The sequence below is a fragment of the Anopheles maculipalpis genome, chromosome 3RL (genome assembly GCF_943734695.1).
Source record: "Anopheles maculipalpis chromosome 3RL, idAnoMacuDA_375_x, whole genome shotgun sequence".
In the NCBI taxonomy this organism is placed as follows: Eukaryota; Metazoa; Arthropoda; class Insecta; order Diptera; family Culicidae; genus Anopheles; species Anopheles maculipalpis.
The window spans coordinates 51,306,210-51,317,294 of record NC_064872.1 but is presented as its reverse complement, the minus strand read 5'-3'; the positions used below and the strand labels follow the sequence as shown (position 1 = coordinate 51,317,294).

Genomic DNA, 11,085 nt, shown 5'->3' with positions numbered 1-11,085 from the left:
ATAGCCTAAGTCGAATGTTTTAGTAGGGTTTTGTTTGTTTTCCTTGTGATTTCTTGTTCTTAATTTTTTTAATTTAATTGAGTTTTTATATATTTCTTTAAATTTTTACGGTTTTGATGAGATGCTGTTTGCTTAATTGTTGTCATCTCTTTTCCCTTCATAGAACTCACAGAGTTATACGTGGTTTACTGGACCAACACAAAATGTTCTTTAATTGACTTCATTACCTTCCGCTTCAGTTCTAACAAAAGTTTTGTTATTTTGCATAAGCAGTGGAATAGTATTGTCATTGTTTTTTTATAATCTAAAAAAAGATCAGAATTTTTGTTACAATTTAGTTATATATATTTTTTTAAACAAGTCATTTGGTCTACATGTTAAAAATAACTTTTTATAAGTTAAATAACTAGTTTAAAGAGTAATCTTTCAATGTTGTAAAAAATATTTTTAATTTTTGTTGTAAATTAATGTTTCGAGGTTTTTAAGACTCCTCTAGTTCATTTACTAAAGGAATCTAATAAACATTTAGTGTATTTATGGTGAACAGGAACAACGTACCTAATAATGGTTAGGAACAACATGGCAAGTGCGAGTCTTTATCATAAGTCATTAAATAATATAATAACCGGTTGGCTGATAAGTCCCCGGTCTGACACATAAATGGCGCCGCTAGCATTAAATGCATATTATTTTTATATAGCACCAACCTTCAAATATTTCGTGTCAAAATTTGACGTCTGTATGTCAATTAGTTTGTGAGACAGAGCGTGTCAAACGAAAAAAGAACGAAGAAGAAAAAAGTGTTGTTCCACCAAGACAACGCACCGTGCCACAAGTCATTGAGAACGATGGCAAAAATTCATGAATTGGGCTTCGAATTGCTTCCCCACCCACCGTATTCTCCAGATCTGGCCCCCAGCGACTTTTTCTTGTTCTCAGACCTCAAAAGGATGCTCGCAGGGAAAAAATTTGGCTGCAATGAAGAGGTGGTCGCCGAAACTGAGGCCTATTTTGAGGCAAAACCGAAGGAGTACTACCAAAATGGTATCAAAAAATTGGAAGGTCGTTATAATCGTTGTATCGCTCTGAACTATGTTGAATAATAAAAACGAATTTTGATAAAAAAATGTGTTTTTCATTGTTAGACCGGGGACTTATCAGCCAACCTGTTAAGATATGATATATAATAATCATATAATAATGATTATTCCAATACCTTCAACTAGCGTACATTTATATTATAGATATGACGTGTTCATAAGAAGATATAAAACTTATCAATAATTTATAAGGCTATACAAGGATTTTCCATATTAGTTGATTGAAAAGGAAAGCCTATTGGATTGTTAAACCACCTTAATCCATAAAGTAATAAATGTATTGTTTATTGCTGAAGGTATAGGATTTCTTACTTCCTTGATGTGATTATACCAAACTTTGGATTCAAAGTCCTGGAGATATTTAACAAGACATGTACCGACATAAAAATGGTCATTTTGAGTTATTTCTTATTTGTATAACGTACATATAGTTCTTTTTTTTGGATAAAATTCTTAGAAATTATTAAGAAAACCGTCAAAATGGAATTTGTCTGCAATATATCCAAGATTGGATTGAAATTAAGGCCTATCCGAGTCACTTCCCAGAAGGATTGATTATCCGTCGAGACTATTAACGTTCTCTTTTTCTTTTGTTTAATGATCTTTCATAATGTGTTACGTTGGTTATATAATGACTTTCTTAACTTATTAGTGCGGTTTGCTACAGTCCGTTCTTTAATCTAAAATTACGATATAAATTCGTTTCGAACTGAAACTGCATTTTATTTCATAAATGACTTAAAAATAAAAGAGCAATTGCTCATAGCGCATGTTTTCAGTTTGAATGATTTCGATGTCATGAGTCATCCTTTGAATCGTTTGAAAAAAAAATTCTTTTTTTTATTTCACATATTTGAGATTCATAAAATTAATTTAAATTAAAACAACACATTTACAATGACAATATTATTACGCCAAATAGAAATTATTGTTTCATCTTCTAAAACTAGCAGAATTTCTATAACCATCTGAGAAGTAATTGAAACTATTCGCTGGCTTATTGATTTTACCGTTATTGGTTTTCCATATTTTATGTTTTAATCACAGTTCATTGACTATTTAAAGGTAAAGAAACAGTGTAGTAACCCGATTTAAAGAACATTTTGCCCAAAGCAAGCTGCATTATCGAATCGGAAATTTAATTATTTATTTCCGAAATTATTGCTTTATGTATTCAACCAAAAACACTTTGATATTCGATGTATAAAAATCCGGCAAATGAATTTCTCGTGTCGTATTTCATTTTATTTGCATGTTTTGGAGAAACGTTGACAATACGTATAGAATGGAACTTCCTGATTCACGTCCAATAGAAATGTTGTAAGCGAGACTATGCTTATGTGCACAAAACGCTAAACCACAATCCATCGACAAAATAGAGTGCAATTGGTGCTAGAGTTCGTATACAACACATCTTTCCGTCACTGCAACCTACAGCTTATCTGCAGCATTTTGATCCCAACCCAATACTCTATTGATTAGAGTGCACTGGTTACACGATTCCGGGATTGGACTTGGTGGGTAAATGGGGTTTGTAAACCGGCGTGTATTGACCGATGTTTTAAACTGTTCGTACCTACTGACACCAGCTGGTTTCGAATAACTAAACCATAGCGATGGATGAAGTGGGATTTACTGGGGAAATTCGTACCGCATTGCAACATGGACTTAGTAGCGATCCAAAATAGAATGTTCTGTAGAAGGATGGAGTTTTTATTTGCTCCAAAATAAAACCATAAAATACGTATGATTACTCTGGGAAATTATGTTTTGTTGCATTGTAAAGTGTGTGCCAAGTTCATGACATGGGTTCTGTTACTTAACTGTTGTTTTGACAAATTGATCGCTCAATTGTTCATGTTAGTAAATTTTTATATTCCATTATGTTTTTGGTTATTGTTTTATTACCATTTTTCAAAGCCAGTTTTTAATATTATATTAAAAGGTGTGTTTGAAATTGTTAGAGGTTTGCAGCGTGCATAATATGCTTACATGCAACAAGTGTTCTATGTGTTCTAAACTCATTGCAGTCTTATCAATCGCGTGGCAATAAATATAACCAATTATTGTGATACTCCCCAGCAGAAACTTTTTCATGCAGAAACATGTTGACAAGGCATGACGCAAATAGATATGAAAAAGATACGGTACACTCGGATCAGAGTGCAAATTGAATTGATAGCACGTCCCACACTGTCTCCACTGAACATAGGGGAAATGTGATAAAATATCACAGAACACAGAGGGACGCGATAGTAATATTGTGAGAAAAAGATGCACCTGTGCACAATTCAATGGAATCTGGATTGTAACTTTTGCTGGTTCAAACTGGTGCCTGTACTGTGTACTTAGAACAATGGGTTAACATAATTTATGATAAATAAACATGTATCTAAATGCAAGTTACTAATTACTGCCTCGACCAAGGAGATTAATGATTCGCATATGCCAATAGCATGCGCTGGGATTTTTCAAGGGATTCCTTGAAGATATGTTACGAATTGTATAAGAATGTTTCGAGCGCAAGGATGGTGATGTGGCATGACCATCGAGACCATATCGAGACCATAATCAGTTTCATCTGGCCGATGGGGATATCTGAACTCCTGTTTAACGGCCCCTAACACGAACATTTCGGAAGATCTGCGTGAGGTCCTACTGCGATTCCTCGACTACGAAGCTACTAAAACGAGTACCGTTTTCCGAGAGTAAGATGTAAGAGCCCTTGTCAGCCGTCTATTTTGCTGATGCGTATATAAAAACGACTTTGGTGTTCTTGAAATCCATTCAACAATCAATTGACTTTTTATATTATCTACTTCATGTACATGAACATGTAAATTATTCCAGCAATCTCTTTTAATTTGGAATTTATCCAGCGATTGCCAGCCGTAGCCAAGTAGGCAAAGATATTTAATTGAAAATTTGTTCGAATTTTTTGTGCGATCCCTAAGCAAATAATTCTTAAGGAAATGGACTTTCTGATTGCTGATTAGAAATGCTTAAAGTTTTGTAATTTCCTCTTATTTGTAGAGAGAAATTAAAAAAAAATGTAAATGCCGCGTTCTACTGGAAATTTCAAGCTGTTGTAATCAACAACATACTAAATTGAGTTTTCTGAGTTTCTCCGTTGCCCCGTGGATGTCCAAGTTTTACTACAAACTTTAATCCGATTGATTTTGATTAATTTTTAGATATAATAATCATCACACGATAAATAATGTGTTTCAAGAAATTTAAAAACAACTTCCTCTCTGGAAAAAAAACAACATTTTCCTTGGTCCGTAACTGGTCAAGTTAAAAATTTTCCTTGGATTTATGAAACATTTTACGAAAGCTGAACAGATTTCCCAAAAGCTTTTTATGAGGCACGAGCTTTCGTGAGTATTTTCGAACTTCACCAGCAACTCGCACCGTATTCCAGCACATCTGGAGCACGTCAAAAATTCATTCATAAAAATCCCTTCAAAACTGTTCCCGGCGATGAGGGTGGAAGCGTACAGCGACGTGACGAAGGATGGACTTTCGAAAACTTTTACATTGGCTAAGGCGCATGCCCATGGGCTCGCTCCCACTCGTGATGTGGTCGTGTGGAGGCGACCGTTTGTAAATAAGATCAATAATTGACTCGAATCCAGCCCGATGCAACACACGTCGATGCGTTCCTGCTCGTAGTCTTTGCCAGCGTCCGTTTCGGTGTAACAAGCAGCAGTCAGTGTGTTTCCTAGGGTGAAAAATTTCATTCGCTCTGTCGACCAGTGTGGTGTGCGTTAGCGTCTAAAGGTGAGGGTTGTAGGGTCACAAATTACGGTAGAAATGTTTTGTGGATTTCGCAGCAAGACCAAATGGAACGCTAGCTCAAATTTTCCAGCCTTCCAGTCCGCTGTAGGTCCGCCTGGGGGGAAATTTTCTTTTGCCACATTACTTTCCCCTCCGTGAACGGTGCGCTTGTGTTGGGGAGTGTACGTGTTTGCATGTGTAGGTGGATCCAGCAGATGGGACCAGCACTGGGAAAAAGCACACCGAATTTTGACACATAGCCATTCCTCTTGGGCAGCACTCCAACAGTGTGCAGGATAGACCAAAGTGCCACTCCGGGGAAAAGGCTCTTCACACACGGTCCGTGTGTCCTGCTGGTTATTAGCAGGCTGGGAATAGGTTGAAAAAATACTATAAGAAAGTGTTGTTGCTAGCGAAGGACATTGGTACCTGGGAGAGCCTAAGGGTGTAGCTTCGAGGCACGGTGTGTGGACGCGATGGAAAATATTGACAGTTCCGTGATGTGAAGCTGTACAACCCTGGCAAAAATCAGTGGGTCAACTCTGGTAACAGCCTCTTTTTACTTCTAGGTTCGTTTTAACACATTTAGGAGCTGGTGAAGCCTTTCGCAGCATCTCCTCCACAATATCAACAACGTTCGACTGTTTATTACAGTGTGGTGAAAAAAATCGTGGTATAAAGGAAAAGTGATTGTGTTCGAGCCGTTCAACGACGGATCGAAGATTGTGCTTAGTTCTGGTGGTTGGGGTGATTAAGTGATTTGCCAACCAATAGTCGGAAGAAAAAAGGGTCCCCGTGACCTCAACCAAACGCATAACGCGCAACCTCAGCACAGGATTTGAACGCGAAAGCAGCTGCATCTAGTGTTTACTTGGTTGCCTGCGTCTAGCCCACCAAGTTTTCCGTCGGAATTTTCCATCAGCACCAACACCAGTCACCCCATAGAGGTATGTGCATGCTTTTCTTCCTTCATGTTCAATTCGCCTGTCACATTACTGTCAACAAGCAGCAGCCATCCACGCACGGAAGACGTCACGCGAGAAGAAATGTGTGATAGAGGAGCGACCATGGCTGGTGAAGAGCGTAGTGGGTTGTAAGCTCGTGAAGTGGTACAGGAAAAGTAGCACAATGTCAAAAGAGCCTGTCATGTTTTCCTCCAGTTTTGCTGTATTACGCAAGACATACTATGGGTTCGGGAAGGTCAATCACAATGCTAACTATACTGATGCCGGAGTGGTGGAGATCGACTGGGGTAATATTTTTTTCTTTTTCAACCGAAAGCTGCTTCATAATTCTTGGAAAATGGCCTGCCGTTACTTCCCTTATCCGATGCTGGTTTTGGGAAAGTACGAGCCAGCCATAGCTCTCATCTGATGCATAAATGTATGAGCGGCTAACGAAAAAATCAATAACAATCACGGATAGGCATAAGTTAAGCTGTGTCCGGATGGGTTGAAGGAAGGAACGGCACAAGAAGCACAATTTTGCTGTGACCGAGCGTTTAATTGTTTCCGTTTTCAGCTGAGTCTTTGGCCGGAGATTGGTTACAAGCAGTTTCCTTTCCTTGGGCACGTTGGGTGCAGTTAGTAGTCATGCTTCTTGAAAAAAAAAATGCTAGAATTCATATAAATGATTTTGAGTTCTAAAATTTTATTAGAAACCTTTTGAACTTATTGAAGATCAAACAGACTAGGCACCAGTAAAGCAACATTTTACGTTGAACCAACCATTTGTACTTCGTTTGCAGCACAACAAGCTTGCAATTGCCTGCTTAAACGTGCGTCATTTTTATCGGCAATCAATTAGTGCCTTTATATGCTAACGTTGCTACGGAAAGCGTGCTCAATGGCTATTCTTATGCAAACGGTTGCTTGTTATTCGTAAAACCACGTGTCCGGCAATGTAAATATTCTTCCGATTGCGCAACCGTGGAGTATTCAGTTGTAAATGTGTGCAAGGTAAGGCGCAAGGTTGTCCCAAACTGCTGCTACCGGCATCCAGGACAACCCCGGCACGCAATCCACAAAAGGGCGGATAAATCAAAGCTCAAGCAAAGGTGTGTAAACATCTTGTGGATAACAAAAGAAAGCAACTCGCGTCACAGATGCAAACACTCGCTTTTCGCAGTTTAGGACGACTCGACGAACCTGGTCGGTAAGGTTAAGTTCAGTGATTTGGATCGCGCGTTCGTTAAGCATTCATTTGTACAGCGACATTTCTAGTCAACGGCTTTTGTTACCGGGGGGAGTGCATATTTGGGTGTTTTGTGAAGAATTGGTTTCTCTTTCGGATGCGCCGGATTAGATGTCACCGATCGGGTCAGAGCGGGAGCATACGATCGGCGATCGAACGGTATGCTCTTGGATGCGGGATGTAGCGATAGAGACCCGATTCTTGAAGTTCGGCGCACAAACCGGGTTATAAAACGGGAACTGTAAAATTCCACAACGGTCAGATGTTCTTGTGCCCTGCCAGTGGTATATCCATCGGTGCCGATAGACTCGTGAACGTGAACTATCCCCGTTGATCGGTAAAAAAGGTGCGTAGATATGCAACGATCGTAGGTGAAAGCGGGAGATTCGAGAACAACGGTCGACCAAGCGCTGCAAACAAAACAAAAAAAAAAAAACCCCCAAAGAATAGAATCAGAAAAGTGAAAGTGAAATGAATAAGGCTAATCTGTACCAGCAAGCGAATGGCGTGCAGCGGCGAGATGCGATGGAGATTTTGAAAGAGTACGCACCACTCATCAGCCGTCGACGGGGTGGCGAAGACGTTGCACTATTGGACATTGGATGCGGCAGTGGAGACGTGCTGGTGGACTTCATTCTACCCGTGCTCGGTCGGGGAACCATTCCGGAGGGAAGAGTTATGGGGACGGATATCTCGGAGCAGATGGTGCGCTATGCCCGCGAGTCTTACCGTCATCTGAAGGCGGTCGAGTTCGACACACTCGACATAGGAGCAAAGCTGGATGGAGCGAATCTATCCCGGTGGGGTCAGTTCAGCCACGTCACTTCGTTCTATTGCTTGCACTGGGTACAGAATCAGCAGTAAGCATGTTGTACTCTATTGATCGAGCGATATGGTAGCAAAGTTAAACTTAATGAGGTTTACTTCCATTTGGTTTCAGCACTGCTTTCTCCAACATTTATCATCTGTTGAAGGTTGGTGGTGATTGTCTGCTCGTGTTTTTAGCCAACAATCCCATCTTCGACATATACAACCAACTATCTCGTTCGCCTAAATGGTCCAAGTATATGTATGACGTGGAGAAGTACATCTCGCCGTACCAGTATTGCGAAAATCCCGCTAGTGAGATCGAAGATCTGCTGTGCACGGTGGGCTTCCAGCACTACCAAATACAGGTTCGCGACAAGCTGTACGTCTACGAGGGATTGGACAACCTGAAAAGTAAAATTGTTTATTGTCCGTTAACTGTGTTTACCACTGACCAAAGCTCACCTGCACTTAATTTCCCCTACAGGAGCCGTTATGGCTGTAAATCCATTCAGCGAACGGATGCCTTCTGAGCTGCAGGATAAGTTTCTGCAGGAATATATTGCAGTGGTACGAGAGATGTACTTGACTAAAAATTGCACCGAAGAAAACGATGCTAACCTGCAATTTATTTCTCCATACAAACTGGTGATTGTGTATGCGAAGAAATAGAGTAGGGAATGTAAATCAATAAATGGCAATCTTCTGTACAAGAAATATAGGTTTTTTCCTAATTAAGACTAATGATGTACTTAAGCATTACAACACATCTGTTGCCGATGCCTTTTGATCACAGTTTTGAAGCTCGTTTTGGACACTGCTTTAAGTAAATCAACGGACAAGAGTACTAAATATTATCGGTGTAAAGGTATACAAGAATAAAATGATCAATAAATGTACTGTAAAATAGTGTCAAGCGTTTCACAATACCTAGTTTTGAAGACTGTTTTAACTGTACTGCGGAATGAACAACACTGCAACACGCGTGCAAACCACGAGCTTACCACATTGGGTTCTAACTGCATGCACAAATAGCTAATAACGTTATTAATTTTCCCGAAGAAACTGCATCGAAACGCTGATAAGAAACAGGTCCACGAATCAGGGGCATTCGTATGCTATCTAATTAAAGTGAGGTTCATGAGTGTGCCGTTATTAAGTTCACGTTCATGTGCTCGTTAGATTTGTGAGTGTCAACAAGGTCTAGATTAAAAGTTTGCTACGGAAACTTTGTACAATGCGAGTAAATGGCAAGTGCAACAGTGCCTTAGCAAGCCACTAGTTTTGGAACAATTTTAAACGATGCATGGGTTATTATCGTGCAGCTTCTAACGTCAATGCTTTGCCTTGCCGTACAAGACAACGTAAAGAAACAGGTGTAAGGTTCTTAAAGTATTATTTTTACGTGAAGGACAAATAACTATTTGTGTGCAAATCTTTTCAATATGTTTTACTGTTTTAAACTGCTAACGCATAGCCGTATGATATGCTTAATTATTTCAACAGATGGCCGGAGGTGGTGATCCAAAATGGCAGAAAGATGCGTCTGATCAGAACTTTGACTACATGTTCAAGCTGCTCATCATCGGTAACTCCAGCGTCGGCAAGACCAGCTTCCTTTTCCGTTACGCAGATGACTCATTTACCTCGGCATTCGTATCGACGGTGGGCATTGATTTTAAAGTAAAAACTGTGTTCCGTCATGACAAGCGGGTGAAGCTACAGATTTGGGTAAGTGCGGGCTTGGTGTTTTTAGATTTAATTTTGCTGATGGTACTTAGAATGGTCTTCTTTCATCAGGACACGGCTGGACAGGAAAGATATCGCACGATAACGACAGCCTACTATCGTGGCGCGATGGGCTTCATTCTGATGTACGACATCACTAATGAAGAAAGCTTCAACTCTGTACAGGATTGGTAAGAATAAGCATTTGCCCATTCAGTACGGGTAGCGTTTGTGAGAGATAAAACATTTCCCATCCTACACCTACAGGGTGACACAAATTAAAACCTACTCGTGGGACAACGCACAAGTAATACTTGTCGGTAACAAGTGCGACATGGAGGACGAACGAGTGATCTCCTTCGAGCGTGGCAAGCAGCTAGCCGATCAGCTTGGCGTGGAATTTTTCGAAACATCCGCCAAGGAAAATGTGCACGTCACGGTACAGTATTCGATTTCTCGGTCTCGGAGTTTTAATGCAGCTCTCCTTAACATAAGCCACATTTTTTCTTTTCTCGCCCATTGCTGTAGGACGTTTTTGAGCGACTGGTAGACATCATCTGCGATAAGATGTCGGAGAGCTTAGATTCCGATCCAACACTGGTGGCCGGCGGTCCCAAAGGCCAGCGGTTGACTGATCAGCCCGGACAGGGGCCACCGAACGCGAACTGTAACTGCTAAAACTTGCGACCACTTCAGGTTGTACGGGGACTATCCTTCTGCGCTTGGATTAGTTTCTTTTGGTGTAACTAAGAAAAACAACACACTCCCACACAAAATATATCCCCAACAAAGCTGCAAAAAAAAAAAAATTGCATACAAACACCTTTAAGCACTCGTTATGCTCACGAGCTGAAAGCAGTTCACGGATGATTCAAAATCGTAGAATTGAGTTTCCTTGGCATAAAAGCAAAACATACACACTCACACAGCGACGCAAAATCTCACAAAGGAGTGAGATCCGAATTCTGTGTGAGTGTGTGTGCCGAAGCCCAAACCCTTAAAACAAAACCAAAATCTACCGCTTATGTCAGAACGTACAATTCAGTTTGATCAACGGCGTCGGTGTCAGAGTAACTTAATCGCTGGGAAATGGGAAATTTGGAATCTATGCAGGGGTACTTCAAACATTTGGCGTGGAAATGACGAGCATAAAGCAGAGGTATTAAAGGTGGCAAAACATTGTACGTTGGTTTCCGAGGTGGCTTTTCTTAACGACAAAACCCAGAAGAAAACAAATGGAACAACAAATCGAATCTAACACTTCTCTTGTGCACACACGCATACAAACTCGTTAAAAGACAGACAAGCAAAGAAGCAAACAAAATCAACTAAGCTGAACCAAGAAAACAAAACAAAACTAAACGATGGATATAACTAAATTAATCCAACAACAAAAGTGGAACGATTATTAGATCCTATTCCGTAATTTATCGAAAGTATAACTTCAGTAAGTGCAGAAATATTCATATCGAGAAGA

At 40.1% G+C, this 11,085-nt stretch overlaps 2 protein-coding genes across 2 annotated transcripts; both read left to right on the top strand.

Moving 5' to 3' along the window:
• Nucleotides 1–7,505: 7,505 nt before the first annotated feature.
• On the top strand, nucleotides 7,506–8,552 carry LOC126562760 (juvenile hormone acid O-methyltransferase). The gene is made up of 3 exons (XM_050219342.1): nucleotides 7,506–7,933; nucleotides 8,014–8,294; nucleotides 8,368–8,552. Exons 1-3 carry the CDS (start codon nucleotides 7,545–7,547, stop codon nucleotides 8,550–8,552), a joined length of 855 nt encoding a protein of 284 aa, XP_050075299.1. The 5' UTR covers nucleotides 7,506–7,544.
• Nucleotides 8,553–9,386: 834 nt separating this feature from the next.
• LOC126562973 (ras-related protein Rab-3) lies at nucleotides 9,387–10,309 on the top strand. Its single transcript, XM_050219581.1, has 4 exons — nucleotides 9,387–9,611; nucleotides 9,681–9,799; nucleotides 9,876–10,047; nucleotides 10,137–10,309. The coding sequence occupies exons 1-4, from the start codon at nucleotides 9,387–9,389 to the stop codon at nucleotides 10,284–10,286; spliced, it is 666 nt and encodes a 221-aa protein (XP_050075538.1). The 3' UTR covers nucleotides 10,287–10,309.
• Nucleotides 10,310–11,085: the final 776 nt, after the last annotated feature.

Excerpts from the sequence above, each read along its gene's own strand:
- LOC126562760 (XM_050219342.1), top strand. The coding sequence starts at position 7,545 with ATGAATAAGGCTAATCTGTACCAGCAAGCGAATGGCGTGCAGCGGCGA. Across the intron at positions 7,934-8,013 it reads CACTGGGTACAGAATCAGCA|CACTGCTTTCTCCAACATTT; the intron begins GTAAGCATGTTG and ends ATTTGGTTTCAG. Across the intron at positions 8,295-8,367 it reads GGGATTGGACAACCTGAAAA|GAGCCGTTATGGCTGTAAAT; the intron begins GTAAAATTGTTT and ends TTTCCCCTACAG.
- LOC126562973 (XM_050219581.1), top strand. The coding sequence starts at position 9,387 with ATGGCCGGAGGTGGTGATCCAAAATGGCAGAAAGATGCGTCTGATCAG. Across the intron at positions 9,612-9,680 it reads GGGTGAAGCTACAGATTTGG|GACACGGCTGGACAGGAAAG; the intron begins GTAAGTGCGGGC and ends TTCTTTCATCAG. Across the intron at positions 10,048-10,136 it reads AGGAAAATGTGCACGTCACG|GACGTTTTTGAGCGACTGGT; the intron begins GTACAGTATTCG and ends CCATTGCTGTAG.